The sequence below is a fragment of the Rhinolophus hipposideros genome, assembly GCF_964194185.1.
Source record: "Rhinolophus hipposideros genome assembly, chromosome: 2".
NCBI lineage: Eukaryota > Metazoa > Chordata > Mammalia > Chiroptera > Rhinolophidae > Rhinolophus > Rhinolophus hipposideros.
In genome coordinates this window covers 25,516,875-25,544,204 of record NC_138048.1, presented here as the reverse complement: position 1 = coordinate 25,544,204, position 27,330 = coordinate 25,516,875, and the positions used below count along the sequence as shown (strand labels likewise).

General features: G+C 36.3%; 1 protein-coding gene across 3 annotated transcripts in view; it reads right to left on the bottom strand.

The window, feature by feature from the left end:
* Positions 1–601: 601 nt before the first annotated feature.
* The window catches only part of NSUN3 (NOP2/Sun RNA methyltransferase 3), a 48,174-nt gene continuing 21,445 nt past the window's right edge, over positions 602–27,330 (bottom strand). For 2 of the 3 annotated variants that reach the window (XM_081074868.1, XM_081074867.1), the window contains exons 5-7: positions 26,734–26,888; positions 25,882–26,003; positions 609–3,075 (exon numbers count right to left, since the gene is read on the bottom strand). In XM_081074868.1, coding sequence (XP_080930994.1) covers positions 2,805–3,075; positions 25,882–26,003; positions 26,734–26,888 — 548 coding nt within the window. In that variant the 3' untranslated portion in view covers positions 609–2,804. Of the gene's footprint in view, positions 3,076–25,881; positions 26,004–26,733; positions 26,889–27,330 lie in introns of all 3 variants that reach the window. The other variant, XM_081074866.1, reaches the window with a different exon arrangement.

Here is a 27,330-nt window from a genome sequence, read left to right as displayed (position 1 = left end):
AACCAGTGGCTGCTCATGGTGTTGATGGCAGAGAGAAGTTAATGTGTTGGTAAGCAACCTACATTTTTATAGAGCTATTGTGAAAGTAACTCAATGCCACAGAAAGTAATACCAATTACTCCTTTCCAATTGACATTGCAAGGCTGCTCCAAATTTCTATTCTTCAGTTCAGCATCTGCAAAGAAAAGGAAGGCACAGAATACCTCCTTGGGAGATTTCTGGGTATTACAATCACAAGTATTTCCTTAGAACACACTCTGAAATATTTCAAAGGTTTTTTAGCCCATGTATTGATTAACCCAGTGATGCCCTGGGTATAGGGAATTTTGCACAAGTAGAAAACTGAGCAATGGAGAACAAGGGTAAAGCCAGTTGATAATCTTGAGGGCTCCTATAAGCTGTATCCTGTGAGACAGGATAGCGTAGGGAGAAAGGCCTGGCCTTTGGAGCCAGTTTTAGTCTTGAAGCCGCCCTTTACTTATCAGTGTAAGCTTGGCAAGCTTATAAATAGCACTAAGCTTGGGTTTTCCCATTCACAAAAGATAGTTACAATACTCACTTCTGAAGTTGTTTTACAGATCAAAAAAGATAACATACATAAAAAATTTAATCAAATATTTAATGTTTAATAAATGTCAGCTACTTCATAATTATTTTTAATAAAGTGAGCTATATATCTATAGCTATATATTTATACACATACATATATACATAACCATACACACACTGGAGATGTCAAAAAATGTACACTATTTTTTTAAATTAAAGTTTATTGCAGTGACAATGGTTAGTAAAGTTACATAAATTTCAGGTGTACAATTCTGTAATACACCATCTATATATCACATTGTACACATCTTAAAAGATATTATCTATGTATTACTTTTAGAAGTTGAATTATGGTAGCAATGTGTAGTAGTATGACGTTCGCTCAAAAGACGGTGTTTATCAAATGAATGCTAGCGTCATTCATTGTATTATGATTTTAATCCAGTTTTTTCCTTTCTTAAAATGTGCATACATTTCTTTGGCCATATATATATATATATGTGTGTGTTTATGTATGTATGTATGTTTGTATTCTTCAGTAATGAAGGTCTAACCCAGTGGCACACTGAGTGTTCAGAATAGGCTTCACGGCATGATATTGGGAAAAGAATGCCATTCAACACAGTGCACTGTGTGAAAATTTACTTTGTGATTAACCTACACCAAATAAATGTACTTTTTAAACCTATGGTATCTAAACACAGGATTTCAAATTGAAAACACACACCAATAAGCACACATACAAAAAAACTCACAAAAATTAAAAATCTTTTTCATTATTATTAATCTTCTGTATTAATCCAGTACATTTGATTGAATCTAAGAGATACAGCTTTTCTGCAAACATATTGGTTAGGTATAAAGGAAAAAAAATGATTAATGAAATGAAGGTACAGAAAACACATTCCTCCTAGGACTTCCCCGTTACAGGAACCCAGTTATATATGCTTATAAAACAAACAACAGTTAATAAGCAAATAGTCTCTAGTTTAAGTGCACAGAATGTAATAACCAGTTCATTAGAATTCAACTTCGGCAGAATTTCGCATTTATACAGAGTTGTGTGTTTTTTTTTAAAAAAAGCTTAATTTCCAAACAGAGATAATCTTTTGAAGTATGCTGTCTACTTTTTTCTAATAGTTGGAAAAATATTTTTGGACTCTAAGTGAAGCAATTTCTAGGGAAAACACACGATCCAAACCTGAAGCTGAAACCCTGAGTAGAGATACCGAAATGTGCACAATATTCCCAGGATATACGTAAACAGGGAGAGCCACTTAGTAAATGGTATTGGGTTTTGGTAATAGTATAATCCACTCTCATCAGGCATCTCCCTCTTGTGCATTAATATGTGACATCATACTCTCATATAACATTTCACAACAGAGTGAAATAAAAAGCCCCTCCAGACTGCAACTGTAAGATAATCAGATTCTAGTGTTCATTATGACTGCAATTATGTAACAAAACTCTCTGAATATAGTTCAGTTATTGCAGTTATTAATCATTCTGGTTTTGTTTCAAGTACTTGCTTTATAGCCTGCTGGATAGACTCCATTATTCTACAAGCTGAATGTAGAAAGTCAAACATGTGCATGTGAGTCTGCTGCTCTAATGGCCTTTCGACATAATTTACCCTTTCAATTTGTATTTGTGAATACAAAAACGTGGAGAAATAAAGCTGGTGTCAATAGAGTCACTGACCTTTGCAGTAAACAGAAGATGGTCCTTAACAAAAAACAACTTAGCAAAACTTATTTTGCTAGAACTAGAAATAGTGCTGCTGAAGAAGTTTGTCTCAGAATACTAATCAGTTCTTACTAAAAGGTGGGAAAAACTCTAAAAGAATCTGTATATGTGATAAGGAGAAAAATGATACGAGGGCCAGCAAATGTGCATTTTTAATGGTTCAAAGTACCAACACCATGAATAGAATGTATTTCTAAACATCTTATGTATAAAACCATATAGATTAATTTTAGTACAAAATGCCAAGAAGAAGATTTATTATAAAGAACGAACACCATCTGCACCACCTTAAATCACTGCTATAGATACAGTTCTAAGAAACATACACACGTGGAAAATTCTCAAGCCTAAATTCTGAGATGCTCAAATACTTTATTAACTAAAAAGGATTACAAACAGACCCAATATTTAAACAGACTCCATATTTAAATGTTAACATGTAGAGAGGCCAGAAAAATAAATACTATAATACATTAACACATTTCACAAAATGCGCACCATCAATTTCACATAGTCCGTGATTTTTTCAATTTGGCTACATACATTGGGCCCCAGGCTTTGCCCTTATCAGGAATCACCAAGAGCCCACATTCCTGGCCAGTGGGAACAAATGTGAAGTCTTGGGAGCAAGTCCTTGCCATTTCCTTAATGTTCACAGGCATCATGTTACTGCAGGAGTTTAAAATTTCACTGATCACATCTTGATTTTCTGCCTTGGAAAGTGTGCATGTAGAGTACACAAGTAACCCTCCTGGACGTAAGGCTTTAACTGCAGACCTGTGTGTAATTAGGAAAACAAATTAGATTGGTTAGGAACACTAAAAGCACACACGGGGTCTGAAGGCAAGGAAGCTTATGTATCGACACTAACCTTACTCTGACTCAGACGGGAATGACTTTGGAGGGTTCTAGCTTCATAACTGTTTCTTTCTAAAGTATCCCTGGGTGACTTGGAAAATGATAACCAGATCAATCAACATCAAGACAGAGAGTGTGTTTGACTGGTTCACTGTTCAACCACTGTTTCACAGGTTCACTGTTTTGTTCTTTTAAGAATAGGAGAATGGGGGTAGAACATGGGATAATGAGTTTGTATTTGAATACATTGAGTGGTTCAAATGGGTAGGTGGAAGGAAAATCTGAACTTTAGGAAGGGGTTTGGGGCTCAGTGATACTTGAAGTCATGGGAATAAATAGGATTACCCAGGAAAAGAGTAAGGAAAAATGTAGATGGACTAAAAACAGACCCTCAGAGAATGCCTACATTTAAAGGAAAGGAGAATTTAGGAAATTAGGAAGGCTTCACCGGATGAAAGTGTAGATTCTGGGAAAAGATGGGAAAAAAGGTTTTGTCTTTGTTTTTTTTAAGGGTAAGACTTGCACATATTTATAAATGCAAATCCAGGAGAAGAACAGTTCCAGGCTTCAGACTGCAAACGAAGGAATTAACTTTAAAAGATGGGGTTCAGCTCTTCATCTGAACCAACTTGGGAGCATGAACAGGGAACCAGGATGTTTTAAGGTAAATGCAAGTTCACGATAGATAGCCTTGATAAGAAGAGTGGAGTGGGTGGTAAGTCATCTACTAATACATAAAACCAGAAAAGTTTTAGTCCTGCTGATGTGATAACTCCAGAGCAATTACTAATCAAAAACTTTTTAAAAAGAAAAAGAAATCATGTTCCAGAACCTCTGCTGGATTTCAGAGTACCGTCAGCTCATGCCTCACATCTATATTTAAACAAGTGAGCACATCCCAATAACTGAGGTTTATAATGAAAATCTACCTGGCGAAAGGGTATTTGTGATTAAATTAAGGCTTTTGGATGGGAAGATTATCCTGGATTATACGAGTGGGCCCAACATAATCACAAAGATCCTTATAAATGGAAAAAGGAAGCAGGAGAGCCAGAAAGAGAAAGGTGATGACTGAAGCTGAAACTGGAATAACAGGATTGCTGGCCAAAGGCCACGAGCCAAGGAATGTAGGCTGATTCTGGAAGCTGGAGCAGGTAAGGAAATTATTCTCCCTTTCTTAGTCCTTTCAGGCTTCTATAACAAAAATACCTCAGTCTGAGTGACTTAAATAATAAATGTGTATTTCTCTCAGTTCTGGACGTTGGGAAATCCAGCATTAAGGTTCTAGCAGGTTCGGCATCTGGTGAGGACCTACTTCCTAGTTCACAGATGGCTGTTGTGTCCTCACATGGCAAAAGGGGCAAGGGAGTCCTCTGGAATCTCTCTTCTAAGGGCACTAGTCCCATTCATGAAGGCTCCACCTTCATAACCGAATCACCTCCCAAAGTCCCCACTACCTAATACCTGAGGAGTTCAACATGTGAATTGGATGTGGGAGGGGGCACAAACATTCAGTTTATAGCATTCCCCGAGGGCCTCCAGAGTAATTATAACTCTGCCAGCACCACTCTGATTTTGAACTTATGACCCCCAGGAGTATAAATTTGTGTTATTTTACGCCACTAAGTTTGTGATAATATGTTACAGCAGCAATAAGAAACTCATATGCCCTTGGTGATGGCATTTTATTTTATTTTTTTCATTGACATACTAAGACATTAGATTTTGCTAAAATTGTAAGTTACAATAATAGTCATTTTGGATCATTTTCTACTGACTATAGCAATCGATATAAGATTTTCTTTTAAAAAAGTTAAATTACTGTGTAATGGATATATGTAGATTTGGATGCAGATATCTTTAAACTCCCATTAAAAGGAACTTTTTTTTAATCCACATTCCACAATTAGCAAAGCCAATACCTAATGAAGAAATTCTTTCTCATTACAGTTGTACAAAAGTCCATAGAAACCTCATCATTTACAAACATGTTCCTGGCTTGATGCAAATTTAAATTAATTTCTATAATGTTGCCAATGTTGGCTGATTCTTCTGCTTTATTTTCATTCCAACATTTATAATTTATCTTTCTAAAACGAGGCTGGTATAACTTAACTGGTCATATTTTCTAAACAAGAAAATGGTATATGGTAACACAAAGGCTTTTTTACAACCTGTGTTCATCTCAACACCCCTCGGCAAAATGTTAGAGATGTCTGTGGAATTGTTGTAGCATTTCTTTGTTGATGACTGTCCTTTAAATACCATTTTTTGTCCTTTTGCTTATATTAGTTATGAATTTCAAAAATAACACAATTTTATATTCCAGTATCAAGGAAAATAGGCAATGTGAAAAAAACTCACCCAGGTTTCATATAGCCAAGACTTTTTCACACAGTATTATTTTATGCCACAGAAGGCATTTTCCTCATGAACTGAACCAGTCTGTATTGAGGCCCACCACTGGTTTTGCAGAAAGTACAAATCTATCTCTATAATTAACATTTATCAATACACATAAGAGTTTCTTCACTTTGACACATAAATGGCAATAGGTACTCAATTTTAGTTAAGGCTAGAGTATTTAAAAATTCTATAATCAAATTAGTCCAATGATTTAAAAACCAATGCTTCTGATATTGGTATTCTAATAAAAATTAAAAGGTATTTAGTATGTTTTACAATAAGCTACATGAAAAATTAACATATGCCAAACATATAAGTACCTAAACATGAGGTACTCTGCCCACTACAGTAGTATCTAGAGTAAACCATCTGCGTCCATAACAATTCACACATATTTTGAAAGAGTCCATGAGAACCAAGCTATTATTATGATAAATTTCATCCAAACCACAAAAAGAAGACTATATACGTATTTGGAGGATGGTTAGACAGGAAGGTGTGAGAAGGGTTGTGTTGTTTCAGGAGAGAAATTATAAGAATGGAAGAAAGATACTGCTTAGTAGTTCTTAACAAGCCCAGTAAGAAATTTAAAATTCTGGATGGTGAAAAAATACAAAACATTTAGAAGTTAGAGAGACATGAATAATACTAATAAACTGGCAAAGCTGTGGTAATCACCATTTGAAAAGATAAGTCAGGATTGGAGAAGAAAAACAAAACATGTTGGTCTGGGTTCTAATAGAAGGCAAAAGGGATCTCTATGCTTGTACAAATTTCTGTGCTATGCAACGGTATTTTCTCTCTCTCTCTAATAAGAGGAAGGGAAACCAAACATTAACTAAGCAACATGCATTTGACAAAATGGTATTCTCTGCTAATCTTCTCCAAAAGAGCTGAGCCCCCCTTGGCTTCTCAATGATTTTAAGTTTCATGGCTTAACAAGATCATGAGTAAGGGGTTATTTTTCACCTATTCTATACCACTAACTATATTGCATGAAATTACTAAAAATCAAGTTGTATTATACTTGGCATTATTTACATTGAACTATAAACTGATGGTAGAGAGAGGGTTAGTAGAGCTTTCTAATCATACTTACCAGCAGAAGGCAGAAAAAGATATGACTAACTACAGGAGATGAAGCAAAAGTATTATTTTGATCAGGTTAGGTAGAAGGCAAACCTAATACTTTAAAATGAAATGGAAACTCGCAGACATTATCTTGGGTTTAATGTATTATTCAACATACAATGTCCAATTGTAATGCAGAGTGGGGGAAGTACTTCTAGAGGAAGCAGAATTGCCACATAATACAATCCTTCCATCATTTCCTTGAAACATATAGTATATTCCCTTCAGAAGCCTCCTACATCAGGCTTAACCCTACTTAAGGTACGAAATGAGATTCTACCTCACCACACTGCTATAGGAAATAAAGTTGATTTTGATTATTAACATAGCATAAAATAGAATGGAAAATGCTTTTACCCCAAGTACTCCTAACAGAAAAAGGAGGATGGCTTTCTTGCCACAGAATGTATGCCAGATACCCTGTTGCTTTATAGCAGATACTGGCTGTATAAATTTCTCCAAATCTTTGGTTGTCTTTCAGTGTATTATGGGAAAGGCTGGAATGCATTCTGTGTCCAAACTACCTAGTTAATAAAGCAGCTAAAACTAGAACAAAACATATTCTTAAAAAAGAAACCATTAAACAGAATGTTAAATTAAAATTTCCCCTTTTACAAACAAAACTGTAATTGATTTTTGGCAGTTCACAAAGTAGACCTCAATGGTACATCGGGTCCACTATCTCTTACACACCACTGTGAAACTGAACAAGCTCTGCAACCTACAGTTTTTTCTTAAGTGTGTGGCAAACTCATTTGGCCTCAAAATCTGACCTAAATTGATGTAAAGCTATTTATGGTCAAGACTTAGCCCCTGTGGTGTAACTATTCGTAAGTTTTGCTGAAACCATATTAATATTTGATTACAAGGTGCTGCCCCAGACACTACTGGGGGAAGTGAGTGATGTGATATACCAAATATATACTTTATTACCTTTTAAAATCCACCCCTTCAAAAAAAGTTGAAATTCTGAAATACATCTGGCTTCAAAGATTTTAAATAAGATTTTGGACTTGTATTTTAGATTCAAATGAGTTACAACGCCAAGCTATATAAAGTATCTTCTGTACTACATCTACGTGGTACGAGGTCCGACAATTACGCTTGCGAACTCATTCTAGAAAAAGTGCTGCATACCTCATTGCTGAATATCATTACAGTCACTTTTGAAGCACTCCCCTTGGGAAGCTATGCACCGATGTCAGTGCTTAGTCCACCTTTCAAACCAATTTTGGAACTCTTTTTCTGGAATGGCCATCAGAGCTGTTGTCGTATTACCCTTGATGTTCTGAATGTCACCAAAATGTCTTCAATATTTCCTTTATCTTCAGGTAAAGAAAGAAGTCACTGGGGGCCAGATCAGGCGAGTAGGGAGGGTGTTCCAATACAGTTATTTGTTTACTGGCTAAAAACTCCCTCACAGACAGTGCCCTGTGAGCTGGCATCTTGCTGTGATGCAAAAGCCATGAACTATTGGTGAAAAGTTCAGGTCCTCTAACTTTTTCACGCAGGATTTTCAGCACTTCCAAATAGTAAATTTGGTTAACTGTTTGTCCAGTTGGTACAAATTCATAATGAATAATCCCTCTGATATCAAAAAATGTTAGCAACATCGTTGCAACAAGTTCGCGAACTTAATTGTCAGACCTGGTAAACTAGCCATATCTGATGAAAGCTTAATTTAATTACTTTTTAAAAGTAAACCATTTAAATACTAACTTTAAAAAGTATCAGATAGCCAAATCTGCAGTCTATATGCAGGAGTCCATGAGTGTTTTCTTATTTCAATATAAAGTACACAGGAAAACTGGATTGTTCTGTATTCTCTCAATACATCAAGGCTTTCTCTCCACCTCCCCCCCCAAAAGTATTTTAACTTGTATGTTTGTATTTTTTAAAGAACATTTTGTACAATCAATAATAAAGTGACTTTTTCATGAATTCAGTGCTTTTCATGAATTTTGTTCAGTGCTTTTCACTGAATTTTTCCATCCTTGAAAGATCTGCTAGAAAAAAACAGAATCAAGTCCCAAGAGTCATTTAAGATACTGGCTTAGAAACACGATGAAAAAGTTGCTTTCCCAGCACAAGAAGCGACCACATTTTCATTTTCAGACTAGTCCATTCAGCTTTCCAACTATCAGTAAGTAAAATATAATGACCCAAGAAAAGTAAGAATAATCACCTGACTTTAATACCTTGAAAAAAAAAGTATTACCTTAATGAAAGCATAAATTCAATGACCTTGAAAAACCAAACAAACAGATGAAAAACGAAACCATCCTGGAAACCTGACAGCTATCAAAGTTCCAAAGGGAGTGTATTTCAAACTTGAGGAAACTGGAAACTGAAAACAATGCAGGGTGTCCTGTTGTTCCTGTGGCAAATCTCTGAGTCTCAGAGAATGTTAGTTTTATAAATGGCTGTAAAAACAACCCAACACATTTTAAAAATATAAATTTCACTTTTCTGGTCTATTCTTCTGGCCCTTGATTAGAAAGCTGGCATTCTGTCGGGAGGGTCAGAGTTAATTATATCATTAAATTTAACTGTTTTCTCCAGTTAAAAAGACTGAGCCCAAACTGCAGAAGAAAACAATCAGCACAGCAACAGTGCCATCTTTTGACCAAAGCAGAAAGTGATTTTTCTCCCCTTTTCATTAATTCCTCATGATTTAGCATCAGGAGACATAAAACTTCTTTTTATTTCTTCCATGTTTGAAGTTACATTACTATCTCTCCTACAACAATTTCTGTTGTGGAAGTAGAGCAATCATAGATATCTGTACTCTTGAAAAATTAAGATGTATTCCTCATTTTTCTTCCTGTCCCTTCTTTCACCATTAAAGCATCAAGGCAATAGTTACCATTCTTTCAGATGTAAATATAAGGAAGCAATCTAAAGAAACAGACTTAAAGATTCCTTTATCGCCACAATATTAGCAAGCCCTTTCCCCTCATCTTAGAAACTCAAGCATTAAACATTTTTTTAAACCAAGTTAAGACTGTAGTGATTTCAAAAATGTAAAATGAGCCTTGGAGCATCAATCCTACAATTGTTTCCTTGTAACCATTTAATATTCAATTAATATTTCAGAGATTCTATATAAGGCTCCTTTATAAGGTCACTTGTATGAAACCTACTGGCAGCCTTTGTAACATTCTGCCCAAAAGAGAATTAAACTAAATCCCAAATTGAAACGGTGAAATGCTTCCAGAGGACCTTGCACACACGGCACATATTCCTCCATGAGGAAATGCTTACTTTCTTTAGAGTAGAATAGAATATTCCTGATCAATGGGAATGTGATTTGGTTCAGGAATCAAATAAGATGCTGTTCTTATGCTAAGCGAGTGAAGGACAAGTGATCAGCCTAATTAATAATAATATTACCTTATGTTTATTTGGTGCTTAAAGAGCACTTCACACATGAGTCTTAATAAAACCTTACGAGATATACAGGGTAAATAGTCTGACCCAATTTATCAAACGGAGGGTCAACAAGATTCAGTGATTTGCCTGAAGTTACACAGTTAATTATTGCAGCAAAGACTGCCAGCCTCATCTAATACCAGGAAAAGGACCGTAGCTTTACCAGGGCTATCTACCCTGAAGCAAATATTACCAGGGCTAAAATAAGTATGGAATCTGCGGCAGTAAAACAGAGAATGCAGCATGCATACATTTTATCATCCCAACTATCCCAAATACTCACTGAAGGTAAATAGTAACTGTACTTTTAGGCACTTGTAACATAAAGAACTAAGAATTAATAGGTCTGACACTATGACCTGAGAATCTTGGCTACTGGCTCCTTTTATAGAACATACGACCTTCACCTATTAAAGTGCCATTGCACAGAATTTATGAGGAGGCAAGTGAAAGCAAATAACTCTTGTTAGGACATAATTTGAACCTCTTCATCACAGACTAACATCTAAACCATACTTTTAAAGAATTTTAACAAATTAGACTCAACGGTTAGAAAATCAAAGGTGGTTACTCCATTAAAATTCCAAATAATTTGGTAATTATTCCAAATAAGCTGGTAATTCATTTAACCAAATTTTATTTCCACAACTCTAAAAGGTAGATAAAAATATGATTTTTGATAATGTGAGTACAAAAACAGCTTAAGTTAAAAGGCTTCCTTTCAGCCCTCATCTCACTATACTATTTGATTTTGTCATTCATCCTCAACTTCCCAAAACTTTCTCCCACTGTGGATTCCTGGACATGACTCTTTCTTTGTTCATGTCCGACTTTTCTGAAGTTCCCTTCTGGCCTCCTTATATACCTTTCTTTTCTTTCTATACCTTAAATATCAGTCGTCCCTAGAACTTTATTCTTGGTTTACCTTTATTCCCAAAGTTTAATGTTTTGTATATGTTATTTCATTCAATTTTAAGTTTTAAGATACAAATTATTATTCTCACTTTGCAGATGAGAAAATCAAGGCAAAAGAGTTACGGACCTTGTACAAGTCCACTCAGTTACTAAGTGTCCAAACCAGGATTCAAATACCGGCCCTAGAGCTGTATACCGCGTGGATCCCTGACAACTGGAATCTGGCAATCAGCTGATTGCCAGAACCACCCTGGGAAGCCTATCAGACTTTTACTTAGGTCACTATTGTTTTGAGTCTGTCTTTGTCTCTCTCTATTTCTTTCTTCTCCGTTATGTTAAAAGAAAAAAATGTCTTAACTGATACTCAATTTCGTACCAGATGTGCTGTTTAGCAGAATCTAAAATGCAGAACTGGCTTAATAAGCAGGCAATAGGAGGCAAAGTCAAACAAATACGACAGTCTAGAAAGCCAGGGATTACTATATTTTTGTGTCAACATGGCTGAGCCACGGTGCTGAGATATCTAGGTAAACATTATTCTGGATGTTTCTATGAGGGTATTGTTGGATAAAAATTGACATTGAAATTGGTGGACTTTGAGTAAAAGTAGGCTGCCTTTGATAATGTGGGTGGGCCTCACCCAGTCAGCTAAAGGCCTGAAAAGAACAAAATACTGACCTCCCTTGAACAGGAAGGGATTCTGCCAGCGGACGGCCTTCAGACCTGACCCACACATCAACTCTTCTAGGGATCCTCAGCCTGCTGGCCCACTCTGCAGATTTTGAATGTGCCATCCTCCATAATCATGTGAGCCAATGCCTTAAAAAAAAATAAATCCCTTCATACACACACACACACACACACACACACACACACACACACATCCTTTTGGTTCTGTTTCTCTAGAGAACCCTAATATAGCCAGTAAGCCTTATTAGGCCACGGAATAACATTTAATAAAAACACTGTTTATGATATCTTGGAAGACAGATCGCATGCTAAAACAAAGCTTATATAATGCTGGGGTGACTAGAAAAAAAATCTCACAATGTTAGTGTGTGTTAATGAGAGGATAGATCAGGATAGATCTTGGGAATTGGAAGCAGAGATGCAAGGAAAACAGCTCTGCTAAGGAACCTCTATGCCTGTGGATTACAATCTAAATTGACTAAGAATTCAGTAACTTGGGCCTTGTAGATTGGGAAAAGCCAACAGATACTGTGCCCCAACATGAAGCAGTGGTGAAAGGTATCCCTGAAGAGGCAGCTCCTACAGAGATAAGACCGGGCCTCAAGTCTCCCTCAAGCAATTCTGAATAAACGCTCTTATCTGGGCAATAGGAGTCAGTCCAAATGCAAAGATGTTGCTTTCATACCTCACCTAATAAAATGGAACAAACTTCTGATACACACAATATATGAATAAACTTCAAAAACATTATGCTGAGGGAAAAAAATCCCAGATAAAAAACAGTACATGTTGTTTGATTGCAGTTTTATGTAGTTTGAGAATAGGCAAAGCTAACCTACAGTAAAATAAATCAGAACAATGGTTGCCTTTGTGAGTGAATGGATTCTGAAGGAGCCCTAGGAATCCCTTTGGGGTGATAAAAACATTCTGTATCTTGGCAGGGTTGTGGGTCACACATGCCTGTGTAACTATCAACATTTCTTGAAACAAACATGCAGTTTAGTGTACCTACATGTTGACACAGACCCGCTGGTTCAACTTGTTGGTGGGGTGGGAGCAGCTCCTCCAGCAATCCAGGGAACTTTATACAGCTTCTCTGAATTCTAAACCGAGCTCCACAACAAAATGCACCAGCTCTTCTGCAGATCACTAAAGCTGGATGCCTAGTAGTGGTAAGAGACCTATGCAGGTTCTGGTGACAGAAAGATGGGGTTCCTCTTTCGCCTTCTGGGTTCTAGTGTGCCTTTTTCCCTCCCTCTTCTTGTGCTGGCTACAGACCCGGCTAACTTCACAACCCGTAACAAGCAGGGGCGCGATTATACAGACGGCTTACCCACCTCCTACGATTAAGATCTGATTTCTATAAGAATCCCTTATATCCCTCTGAACAAACTGCAACTGTGATACCTCTGCCCTTGGAGAGTAGGACAAACACTGCTGTGCAATTAACTGTCAAGTCAAGGAGTTCACGTTCATTCTTTGCCTCATCTATCTAGACGCATAGCACGTTGTAAAACTTACAGAATTCTTGTTCAGTTTCCTTTCAATGAGGACAACTTTTATTCATCCTTCTAGACCCTTCAAAACTCACATAATCTCTGAAACCTTCACTAATCCCCCACAGAATTCCTCCCTCTTCTGTTTTTCCCAAGCAATAAATTTTCAGCTCCTTGGAAACAGGGTATTTATTAGATTTGTTTTGTATTTTTATACTGGGGGTGCCAAAAAGTGTATACACATTTTAAGAGATGTTATCTATGCTCAAGCAGTAATTCGCTGTAATCAGAAGTGTTTGGATGTTGATGGTAACCACTTTAAGCACCTCTTTAAATGCAGAAGTCAAACGTGACTTGTATTCATCTTTTGTTATCGGTATATGTTAAGTATTACAAATAATACAGTGTTTTCCTTTCTTAAAACGTGTATACATTTTTGGTACCCTCTGTATATAGCATAACTGGAAAGTATGTTCTCAAAATATATTTATTAAACAAGTGAATGAATGTGTTACCTAAATTAAGTGGTTCAGGCAGATAATTTTTCAGTGTAAAACAAAGGAATATGTATATTAATTGCAACTAACACTCAAAAATTCGGAATAGGGAACAACTCAAACAACCTTCAACTCTTAAGTTATAGAACAGATGAAATTTATAGAGGCCAGAAACTTTATTTGGAAAAAATAATTAAACTTTTGCCAACAATTAATTTATAAAATGAGAAAAAAGGGTTTTTTTTCCCTGTCTTGTCAACAGGGGTCACGGATAAATCACTACAGAAAGTAAAACAATCCTGTTAATGAAGATTGCTATTTAATCATTGTGGTCTCCTTTCTGACTGAGTTGAAAAGTTGGGTACCTTTTAGTAAGTGAACTTGACCCTGGAAAACCTGGCCACTACTTTCAAAATGAGATTATGCGGTTCTGTGGTAGGTACTGTGATTTATAATTAAAAATATATATTTGGTCTTCATCCCCTTTTCTGGCTTAAAGCTCCTAAATCTTGGGATTTCCTAAGTGATGAGAGCAACAAATGTGTCTTTTGTTATGCTAATGAGGCGACACTGGGACTGCACCAAAGGATGGGGGCTGATTGCCAGGGGAACCAGCCCTGTGACTAGAGGTTTGGAACTTTCAGTCCCACCCCTTGACCTCTGGGGAGGGGAGAGGGGCTGGAAGTTGAATCAACTGCCAATGGCCAATGAGTTAATCAATCAAGCCTACGTAATGAAGCTTTCATAAGAAACAAAAAAGGACAGGGTTCTGAGAGCTTCTGGGTTGGTGAACACGTGGAGGTGTTGGGAGAGTGACCTGCCCAAAGAGAGCATGGAAGCTCGGTTCCCTTTCCCATGTACTTTGCCCCATGCATCTCTTCCGTCTGGCTGTTCATCTGTATCCATTATCATATCCTTTAGTAGACTGGTAAATGTAGGTAAACTGTTTTCCTGAGCTCTGTGAATCACTCTAGCAAATCAACCAAACCCAAGAAAGGGGAACTTCTGATTTATAGCTGACTGGCCAGAAGCAAAGGTGACCATCCAGACTTGCAATTGGCATCTGAAGTGGGGTGGCGGCAATCTTGTGGGACTGACCTCTTAACCTATGGGATCTGACACTATCTCAAGGCAGACAGTGTCAGAGTTGAGTTAAACTGTGAGACACCCAGGTGGTGTTGCAGAGAATTGCTTGGTGGTGTGGGGGGAAACTCCCAGCACCACACTGGAGTTGGTACCAAAACCCTTTTGGTACCCAAAATGCTATTAAGTCATATTTAAAAACAAATGTGATCCCTAACACCGCCTTTTTGGAAACAGAAAGGTAATCTAACATAGTAGGTTAGTCTGGCAGGCAGGCAGTCTGCTTTAAAAGAAAGAAAATAAAACTAGTTTTTTAAAAAAAAAAAATTAACCTAATCTGTTGTACCAATAGAAATATTTAATTACTACAAGGTAATGTAACAAACGGTAAAACTACAGCTTTAACCAACTGTTATCAGCTCCACAAAGTTTTTATCTCTAAGTTGTTCCTTTTATGCCTTACCTCACCCTAAATGTTTATTATTCTGAATTTCATGTATTTATTTTCCTCTAAGCATTTCAGAGATTTTTTTTTAACTTTTTCCTTACCATCCATATTTTTGTCTATGTTACATTGCTAGGTTCTAGTATTCCCTTCCAATTTTTCCATTTTTGTTCCTTTTCAGCAGTTCCCATTTTCCCACTGCCTGTTTCTCATCATTTCACTCATTGGGTACATTTGTATTGGTTTACTATTTCTGCTGGTAAACAGGAGTCTGGGCAAGAAAGCAAATAAACAATTCCTACCACTATTGTGTAATACAAACAAAGAAAACATTAAGGTGAAAAGTTGAAGCTCGTATACAATCTATCAAATAAATGCAGATTTAAAATTAAGTTTCACATACTATAAGCATCTGAAGCACAGACATTTCTGGGTTTATAGTTACCCAGTGTTATCCTCAGTTTCAAAAGTATTATTTTACAAGCCTTGAGGGTACGCTTTACTGTGCTCACAGTAAGTAATCAAATTTCTAGATATCAAACTGTTTATTACCAAAGAAGTTCTGTAAATTCAAGATAGAGACGCATGACCCAGTTTGATATTTTCAGAGACGCCATACCCAGCAGCTGCTTTTGTCAACCTAAGAAACAAAAACAACGCTGATGATTATCTTCTGTCCACTGGCAGCAAATTTTTCCCTTAAAGAAAGGATGTTTTTTATATAGTGCTGGTAGAGCAGAGTAATGACAATAAATACTGCTGAAATAGATTACAAATGACAAGTCTTAACATTTATTATCGGTTTCTATACTTGGATCTCAAGTTTAATACATCTTTTCACCAGTTAATTACCTCATTAAGATGGGTATAGGGAATGCTTAGGGATTAAAATTCTGCTGAGATTAAACATAAGGAATCCAGTTTTGGGTTACTTAAATCAGAAAAGAGTGACAATAGACACATTAAGGCCTAACTTTAAGATAGGGTCTTTGATCTACCTAACTATCTAACTATCAAATATAGTTTCTTCACTCACACAAAGAACTAAAAAGCTTTCAAGAAAACCACCAGAGTTCACTTGATTTGGGCCCATAGAAAATGTGCTTATAAATGAATAGCAATTACTAATCACTGCTTTAAATGATTTTTTAAAAGGTTTTTCAAACTTTTTTTTTTAAACAAGAAACTTTCTCCATATGAAATCCGACAAGTGTAACCAGATAAAGTCCTCATGCCTCTCAATGGTTGGATTTGGTGTGGTGAATTAAGAGGCCCTGCTGGTCATCCTCCTCCCGTCCCTCCAGATGGCTCCTGAAACAATGCTACAGAATCCCTATGTCTTTCCAAAGCAAAGCTTAAAAACCACTATCCTACTAAATTCTTTGGAAAAAAACAACAGCTGTCTCCTGTTAAAGAACAAAGTCATTTGATTCCTGCAGTGGCCAGGTTATAAAATAATTAAAAGTCCATAAAATTTACAAAAGGCATTTTAGTGATTCTATTTAGGTCATAGCATGGCAAGTTCAGATACCTGTGGCGAGTGGCAGAATGAGGCCAAGTGCCAAGAAAACCGTTCTGATGGAAGAAGCAAGGTTTTCATTTTGTTTGATATCCACTAGAGGCGTTTCAAGTTATTAAGAAAAAAATAATTTAAACTCTTATTAACATCAATGATATTTTACAAGTTGAATATAACTATGATGAGTTAATGAAATACATATCATCTTATTTTGAATATCTTTGTTTTTTAACTTTAACCTACTGGTAATCATAATTTACCTTGAAAATTTCAGTAACTTCCTAATTAGCTTTCCTTTCTCTATTTGCTCCCTTGTGTCCACCCTCTATGTGAAATAAATTAATCTATCTAAAATAAATGTAATCATGTTACTCTGTTATCAATAATACTTAAGCAGCTCCCCACTAGATGTGAGTGTGTGTGTGTGTGTGTGTGTACAAAACAGTTGTATTGTTATGGAATAACCTACCAAATTAAATATTACCGAAAAGCACAGGCAATTAAAACAAATAGAAGCAGCACTGTCTAGCCCAAGACTACCTAGGGACAGTAGAGCCCCGCCTTTTAACAGCCAAAATAAGGTGACTCTTAAGGGTTCTGGAGATAGCATGAAAACCACTAACAAAATAAAGTTTGTATGTTTCTAATGATATGAGCACAACTTGACAGAACTACAAAGAGCAAAGTACGAATCCAAACCATACTTGGAGATTTTTACACACCTCTTTCAGTAATTAACTGGAGATCAGTTTTTGTTTTTTCAGGTAGTAATACAGATGATTTGAGTAACAGAATTAAAAATGCTACCTAATAAACATATAACGAATTCTGTACTAATAAAACAAATGTAAAATTCACATTCTTCTTAAGCACAAATAAATATTTATAAAAATTGACCTAATAAAAGGCTATGAAGCAAGTCAAAATAAATTTTAGAGTTGATATAGTATAGTTCATGTTCTTTAATCACAACTAAAAAAAGAAAATAATAAGAAAGATAACCAGCAAATCCCTGTATGACTGGAAATAGAAAACAAACCTACAATTTAAAAGATAAACAAAGATAAATGTTGGATCTTGAGAGGATACAAAAATTTGATAAATCTCAGGCAAGACTAATTAACAAAAATAAAAAATAACACATCATTATAAGTTCTGAAGACATTAAAAAAGATAACAAAGAGAAATTGTAAACAACTTTATATCAACATATTTGTAGACTTGAATAAAATGGGAAAATTACTTTAAAAAACACACACACAAAAAAACCTAGAATTTATAGAACTGATTCAAGACAGAAAGAACATTTAAGAGTCCTGTAACCATTAAAGAAACTGAATGAATGGTAAAAAAATTTTCCTACAAAGAAACCTCCAGGCCCACAAGGTTTTAGCAGGTTCTAGCAAATAGTAAAAAAAGAATAAAAATTGTAATGTTACACAAACCGTTTCAGAGAATATAAATAAATGAAAGTCCACTCCTAGATTCATTTTATGAGACTAGTAGAACCTTGATTCCAAATTATAATAAGAATATTTCAAGAATGAAAAATTACAGGCCAGTCTCACAATGGAAAAATCCTAAGTAAAATGTTATACAGAATCCAGAAAAAAATTCACACACACACACACACACACACACACACACACACACACATTTCTAAATATTAAAAAATTATGAAAGTTTTGAAAACAATCTATATAGACAAATTTTGAGACTTAATAAACTTATCAATATTATGAAATACTGGAAAATGTCAAAACTCTCAAAATTAATACATTTAATGTAATTCTAATCAAAATCCCAACAAGTTTTTCATGAAACTTGACAAGCTGATTCTAAAATATACATAGAAATGCAAAGGGGTCAAAAAGAGCCAAGATACTCTTAACAAACAAAACAATCAAACAAAGGAAGATTTGCAACTACATACTATGATATTAATACCATGGTAATTAAGTTTGTGTTTGAGAATCAATAAATTAGCGGTTAAATGGACTAGAAATCAGATCTATGTTAATGTGGACATTTGACTTATAACAGAAGCAGTACTTACAGAGTACTGGAAAAAGGACAGACTTTTCAATAAATGCTATTCCGACAACAATATCAACATGCAAGAAAAAAAGGAGAAAGTTAGGAACGGAGGGAGGGAAAGAAACTAGATTCCTACCCCATGCTAATAAGCAAAAATCAACTTGAGATGGATTTTAGACCTAAATGTGGGTGTTGAAAAATAAAGCCTACAGAAAATAAAACGAGATTACTTGGCTATGGAAAGATTTCTTAAACAGGGCACAGAAAAACATTAATCATAAATGAAAATATAGATATAATAAATTACATAAAAAGTAATAACCTCTCTTTGTAAACCCTTTCTCCAAAAAAAAAAAAAAAAAAAAAAAACCACCAGAGAGTAAAGGGTAAGGCACCAAGCCATCATATGGAAGAAGATATTTGCACCCCAATGTCAAAAACTTTGAAGGGACTGTTATTTTATCCTGCTTGCAAGCTAAAAAGTTATCCTGTCAGCTTCATGGATGTTGGCAGAGAACATGAGACTCCTGAATCAGAAATGATGGACAGTTCATTACACACAACAAAATAGCAGCCAAGTCAAACAAGGTTTGAATCTGCCCTGTTGACTACTGGTGCCTGGAACATAAAAGACACTCAACAGATACTTAAGAAAGAATAAATGGTTGGAGGAGAACCATCACTATCCTTGCCTCACGTTTCTATAAGGGAGATTTCTTCTCTCCTACCCACAAGGCAGAAGGTAGGCATTTTGCTGGAGTGCACAATACAAGACTCTCTCTACCTATTTACTTGAGCCTCTACAAATAAGGACAGAAGGAGAAGTAGCTAATATAGTCAATGAATGGCATCGATTGTTATTGTTTGACTGGTTGATGGCGCCAGAGTGGATAAAGTCATGAGTTAGGAGCACCACAACCTCTCATGTTCTCTTAGACCCGCCTGAGCTTTGGCACAACAGGTCCTATCCCTTCATCCTCTTCGTCATGTTTCCATGCAGAGGATATACGGAGACAGCTCTTACTTTCTATCTAATAGCTGGCTGGACGAGATGATTGAGTTCCAAGATTTAGATATGGGGATGGAATAAGAGGCTTGTACTTGGGACTCAGATCCAAATCATGTTTCTCAATTTAGTTTCAGCAGAGGTGCCTCGCTGGGGTTTAGGGGTGAGTTAACACAAAGGATGGATTGTCAAATCAGATTCTCATGAACCAGAGATCTTAGCAATTCTCGGGCTTTACTAATAATTTTGAGTGGCACCAAGAGAAGCAGGGACATCCAATGTGGCTTTCTAAGTCTTGCTTCTAGCTCAGCATGTTTTCTAGCTCAGAATAACAGATGAGCTCTCTAAGCAAAGTTCACAGGTCACCTCACACAATGGGGAGCATTTAGGTTGTCACATCTCCCCTGTACCTTAGGGAGCTGAACAGCTTCTATGACATCTCTAGGATGTCATACCTCACAAATCTATAGAGTCTAAGTTGTGTTTATCGTAGGCAACTCTAACCAGGGACATTCTCCTCAAAACATGCCATAAGTAAGAGTTCTCCTCTTAGCAAAATTCAGTAGTCTATTTACCAAGGAGGTCAGTTATCACCATGCTTAACTGGGTCACCTGCTTTCATTCTTTCTGTGGGAGTATCTCTCAAGAAATCAAAAGGAAAATGGATCACAGGCCAGCTGCTAACTCTTTCCCCAAAGAGCCATCAAGCTCTTGCCTGGATCATTAAAAAAGCTGATGTTTTAATCTCCATTAAGGTATGTTTTTGTATCTACTTCTCGCATTAATGGGATTCTACCACTAGAAAGAACAGTCTTTGATACTCCTAACTACATGAATGAATGAATGATTTAGTATGTAGCCATTTCATATTTTCAAAGACTAATATTTAATAATTAAAATGTTCATAATAAATTAAGTGGAAAAAGGGTATCAAACTGTATATCACTTATTTCTTTTATTGTAAATACTACATGTAGTCAAAGGAAATAAGTCAGTATAATAACCATTTCTTTCAATAGAGGGCTTAATTTCTTTACATTTCTTTGTATATATACTACTTTCACGATTAGGAAAAATATCTTCCCTTTAAATATTTATCTGATGCTTATTTAGTAAAATGCACTTTATGACACCCGCACCACATCCCCAACCTCGGCAAAGTGAGCCATGCCTCCTCTTGCTCCCTCTACACCCTACCTGTTCCTGCCATTATTACGTTGTCACCGCATTTTTTAGGATAACTGCCTTGAAGTCCTTGAGAGCACAGATCATTTCCTGTATATTTTAGCATCTGCAGTCCTTAGCAGAGTTCCTGATACAAAGTAGATACTTAATACATGTTGGATAAATTCATAAGTGCTTATAAATATCTTATTTTCAACATTGTATTTCACACCATGAATCGACACTTGAGATATAATTTTATGACTCAAAATACAATAGCTACAAACTATAGCTATAGATGTCTCTTCAACCTTTCACAATTTCATTTAATGTGGAATATTTTCATCTGTAAACTCTTACTAAAAAGAAGCATGTAGGGGGCCGGACCGGTGGCTCAGGCGGTTGGAGCTCCGTGCTCCTAACTCTGAAGGCTGCCGGTTCGATTCCCACATGGGCCAGTGGGCTCTCAACCACAAGGTTGCCAGTTGGATTCCTCGAGTCCCACAAGGGATGGTGGGCTCCGCCCCCTGCAACTACCAACGGCAACTGGACCTGGAGCTGAGCTGCACCCTCCACAACTAAGACTGAAAGGACAACAACTTGACTTTGAAAAAAAAAGTCCTGGAAATAAATACACTGTTCCCCAATAAAGTCCTGTTCCCCTTCCCCAATAAAATCTTAGGAAAAAAAAAAAAAGTATGTACTTTGCCCAAATGACAGATTTCCAATCTTAGAACCTCTGACTCCTGCCACCTAACTTAAAAAAGAAGAAAAAGGAGGAGGAAAAGGATTAGCAGTAGTAGTAGCAACAGTAATAGTAGCTGTAATAGTAATAATTGTTGGCTTTAGTCTTCTAGATTCCAAACATAAGACTAAGCATATGATGATAACATGCAAAGTTAACTGAGTTAGTTGAACCTTAAAAAGAAAATAAGTATATAGTTGAATAGTGGTGGAAATACTCCGTTCTAATAGAACCATATGTCCAAAGATTATTTTTCCAATAGGAACACATCAACGTTTTGGTCACTAGGTATCGCTTATTTCAAGAGCATGACAGACAGAGGTGGGTGATTTTTTTTTTTTAATGTTTCTTTTAAAATACAATTTTTACTGTCAGAGTACCACTTTTTAAGAGTTGTTATCTGGATGATTTATACAAATTTCAAAAATGTTACAAAATAATCTAAGCTTCCTTTTTCAATGAGTTCACAAATTGGATTTTACTTGTCAAGTGGCGAGAAAAGAAAACCAGAAGGGGTCAGTATTTTAAACATGATTGATTTCCTCCGAGGAAATGGATGACATGATACATTACTGCAATAAGATACCTATATTTTTGTTATAAATCATACTCTTCAGTTTGTGCTTTCCCACCTAAAAATCATGTAAACTTATCTTGCACAAACATTACAGCCACTTTCTAAAAAGACTACATATATATCATTTCTAGCATATTTTCCCAGTGTTTTTCTTAATATATTTAAATAAAAATGAGGCCAGATAATCTGATGATGTAGTGTGTACATACACAGCATGTAATAGAAATGACTGGTCTCAGAAATTATTTTGAGAAATGGTAAAGCTTTACTTTTAAAAGGCACTCTATTAATAGAATTGGCTTATGTTCAATTATTCCTTATATCTCTCCCTGCATTCTCATCTTCTGAAAATGGTTGGGGGGGACACATGTGTAAGAGAGTTGACTATATCTCCTTTTCATGTTTTATAAATTTAATAAAAGATTCTAACTTTTCCACTTCTATAGGATAAATCAAAGAGTGAGTCCTCAATAAGTGTACAATGAACTCGTATGCTTTGTAGTCTTTCTCCTGTCATTACTGTATCTTCCAGTAAGATTTTCACACTAAAAAAAACCTCAGGTTAGATTACTATTTTCATGAAAATATGTTATATATTTTCTTTATGAACACTAATTTTTTAAAGAATTAGAAAAAGATTATTACATACCTGTTGACTACCCCATATCTACTAACATTACTTCTTTAAAAAAATTTAACATCAAGAAACTTCTATTAGTGGGGGCCGGATCGCTCAGTTGGTTAAAGCGTGAGCTCTTGAACAACAGGGTTGCCAGTTCGATTCCAACATGGGCCAATGAGCAGTGCCCTCCACAACTAGTAGATTGAAAACAACAAGCTGCCGCTGAGCTTCTGGCAGGGCAGATGGATGGCTTAGTTGGTTAGAGCACGAGCTCTCTCAACAACAAGGTTGCCGGTTCAATTCCCGCATGGGATGGTGGGCTGTGCCCCCTGCAACTAAAGATTGAAAACGGAAACTGGACTTGGAGCTGAGCTGCGCCCTCCACAACTAGACTGAAGGACAATGACTTGGAGCTGATGGGCCCTGGAGAAACACACTGTTTCCCAATATTCCCCAATTAAAAAAAAAAGAAAGAAATATCTATTAAATAAAGTATCAATTTTCATAAAAATGTGTATAAGATTAATATTTGGTTGTAGAACATAGTGTTTTAAAAAGCTAAAATTCTGAACAGTTTGCAGGCTGCCTATTTAATGTAAATATGAATAATTCCTGGTAAGGTAAATATACAGCCATGAAAGGCATAAGGCACCTTTAAGCATCTGTCCAGCAAATAAGTGAAGATACAAATCTAGTCTTTGATAAAATAGCACAATTCAAAAAATTCTGCTTATTTGCTCTCAACTATCCTTTCCACTCCCATTTTCCCTTTTGAGTGCCATCTTCTGTCCACAGTATCAGGATAGGCAATGCTTGCTTGCTTTCCGACTGTTCTTTGCAGATGCCAATAAGGATCTACCATCAAGCCTTTACACTTTTGACTAAAGCTCACACACATCAGTGTATTTACTCTCCTACATGTTTGCATTTAAAATCTTTTATTTATTATTGTGGGGAAACAAAGATTGGCTTTTTTTAAAGGAAGGTAACACAATAACTGGGTGAGGAAGATCTAAAGAAAGAGAAACTTCTTTGTTTCTCTTTCTTTTTCTTTTCACAGTGATAGGGCTATCCCTGATGAGAAAATTACTACAGACATTTTTTTCCTTCATTTTTTGGAGTCAGAAGATAGAGCTTACGGCTAGAATTATCATTTTTTTCGTTTATCTTTTTAACCCCCGACTTGTAGATGTTAGAGAGTAGAAGCATTATCTGTGCCTATAGCTTGAGTACCTGCTCTTTCCCCTTTTTCATTATAATTACACAGCTAAGGGACTCAGAGTTTCAGCTGCTTTGAGTGGCTCCAAAACCTCTCACACAGACCAGGCAGCAGAGGTAGAGAATACAGATTAGCTGCTCAAGGAAAAGAATGGAAGATTTCTGGTATGACGGTCTTTCCCAATCCCACGATTACATGAACACCTACACTCATAGTGACTGAGACATCAGGGGTGGGCCCTGTCAATATGCTACTAAAGTGAGGCATTCCTCTTGGTGGAGCAAGATGATGGGAAAGAGGAGGAGCTACTAAAGGAGAGCCTCAGTTGTTAGGGCGTGAGGATATGCCTACGTGAGCTTTACATAGAGGCATGACCTTCATGATGATGACTGGGAAATGTATTACACGGGGGGGAAAACTAAACTAAAACTAAAACCACACTTTGTTTATGCAAAAGCAACACTAATCAAATTATGGGAATTGCTTTATATTTATGCCTAATTACCATGCAGCACAATAACGATCCTATCATTATTTTTGTCAGATTAACTTTGCTATTAATTTAATTACAGATGTAAATTATAAATACTTAGCCCTTACAATTTAGTATTTTTAAGCAATTATTGACTGAAAGCATTCTACACGCCAGACGACAAGTCATATAATGGGAATAAGAACCGTCAGACAGCCCCTGCTCCCACAGGACTTAGAGTCTTGTTGAGGTGAGAGACTGGGCAAATGTCAAGCAGATGAACTGAGAATCATATTTTTAAGTAAAAATAAAGACATGAGGGGAATATCAATCTCAGTCCTAGGGAGTCAGGTAAGGCTTCAACAAGGAGGTATCAGAGCTGATTTCTGAAGAACCAGCAGAGTTAACCAAGAGAAAGGGGAGAATGAGTTAGAAGAACTCTTGAAGCAAAAGGAACAGGAAATGCACTGGCCTCAGAAGTGAGAACACTTGGAAGGAGAGTCTGAGGAGCTGCTCAGATGGAACACAACGCATCCGTTACAAGTAAGACGTAAAGCATGTTGTCAGCAATCACAGAACTGTCACTCATTTTCATGCCACATGTAAGAACTAAGGAGTGATAAGGCATCATTTTAACTGTATTTTAAAGATTCCAGAGGATTTGTGTTCACCATTAAACAACAGGGATTACTTGGGAGCAGGGTGGAAGTAGAAGTATTTTTTGAAACGAGGACAGGACATCCCAAAATGCCTCTGCTATGAAGGAAACCAAGTATCTCTTGGTGGTCGTGCTCTTCTGGAAAATTCTTAGAGGGGAGATAAGTGCTAACAATGAACTACCACTTCGTAGGAGGCTGACTCATCCAAAACAATGTGTCCATCATACACAAAAAAGCATCCTGGTCCGAAGCTACTCTTGGAGGCCTCTCAAATTCTGGTGAAATAATAGGGTGATGAACCCTAGGCTTGGAATGGTCCTCATAAGCAAACAATTTTAAACCACAGTAAAATCGTATGTGCCCTTTAAAAGACAATGCACAGCAATACTGTATTTCATTGACAGGGACAGGGGTGGGGACAGAGGGGACATTACAGCATGAGAGCTGAAAGGGAAGAGGTGAAGAATTTTCTGGGTGCAGCCTTAGGAGGAATAAGTACTGACACGTACACAGGGAAACCACTGGGGGGGCCTTCCCTGTATCATGTTTTGTCAGGGCTATTTAAATTACATTAGAAAGCAAAATAGACATTTGTATTAATAGCCCTCACCTTAAAAGTTCTATCTGTAGTACAGGTAACTTCCTCCTTTGGCTTATCCTACAAGCTGCCTTCTGAGAATCAGAAGAGAACAACCAACTTCGATCATTGGAACACGGAGCATCAACTAACACCTAGAGGGGAAAAAGAGCACATAATGCAAATATGTGCTAAAAATATATCCTCAGACACAAAGTACATGGGAAGCTATGCAAGACATGAGAAAAAAATAGCAAATAAATACATTTCTTTTAAAACCCAAAACACAGCATAGTAAGTTCTTTGTGACATTTCTTTACTAATATGTTTCAGAAAAATTTCCTCTGCACTTTTAGTGTTTGTTTTTTTGGGGGGCTGAGGGGAATGAGAGGACTAAAAGTTTATTAATGCCTACTAACAGTTCATATTCTTGACAACTACACAAAAACTTTTTTGAAAGTTACTCATTTTAAACAGACATTACTGTATTTCTGAATTCTCAGCATTTATTTTTAGGAACTAACATTTCAATTTCAGTTTACTGAAATGTTCTCTTTTTCTTCAACTGCCAGACTCTGATATTAAAGCAATACAGTGCACATCTCTGTGTACTGACCCAAATAATATCTGATCTTCTCCTAAGTATCTTTGAGGTACACGGAAATAAAAAACATTCTATAATCACCGATCCCAATGTTACCGCTTCCTATGAACCATGCTGACCATCAAATGAAAACTGCTTCTATGTTCACTTTATCAAAATTTCCCAGGGCACTGGAAAATTGTATCTGGCTCTGTCTGGAAGAAGATGGAAAACAATAACAAAGCCACATAACGGTGGTATCACGGGGAGCCCATCAGTTAGTCACAATGTAATAAAAGTACCTTGTCAAACGTTTCAGGCTGGACGTCTCCCATTTCTCTGCCATCCAATTCAGACACTTTAATTACATTTATGAAAGGCTGTGGGATGAAAGATTCTAATGTCTGCCTCAGCCACTTCAATCTCAGACTATCGTATTCATTACAATGAAGATAACCTAAAGATAAAGGATTAAAACATTTTAATATGAAAGTTAAATTTCTACTTTTGATCAAATAAATTTCAAAAATAAATCAATTTATCATAATTATGCAGAAATAGGGCTCAGAGGTAAATATTACGATTATCATCCTGAAAAAGCAGAAAAGAAACACACACTATATAAAACATTAATAATTATGCCTACACAGCCTCTCAGAAGTTCTCATCACTTACTCATTCAAATTTAATTTTGGAGGTGAAAACCTTTAGAGAATTATAGATTCCTAAAAATATGCTATACAACTGGTACCTCAGACACAGTTCTCCCCTAAAACTCTTGAGAGCAGAATTCTATGACAGACTCCTGTCCTTCCTTTATTTTGAATAAAGGAAAGTATGTAGTATGTAAAATGCTATTGGCTCTATGGTTAGAAAGACATGGGCTCAAATTATGAGCT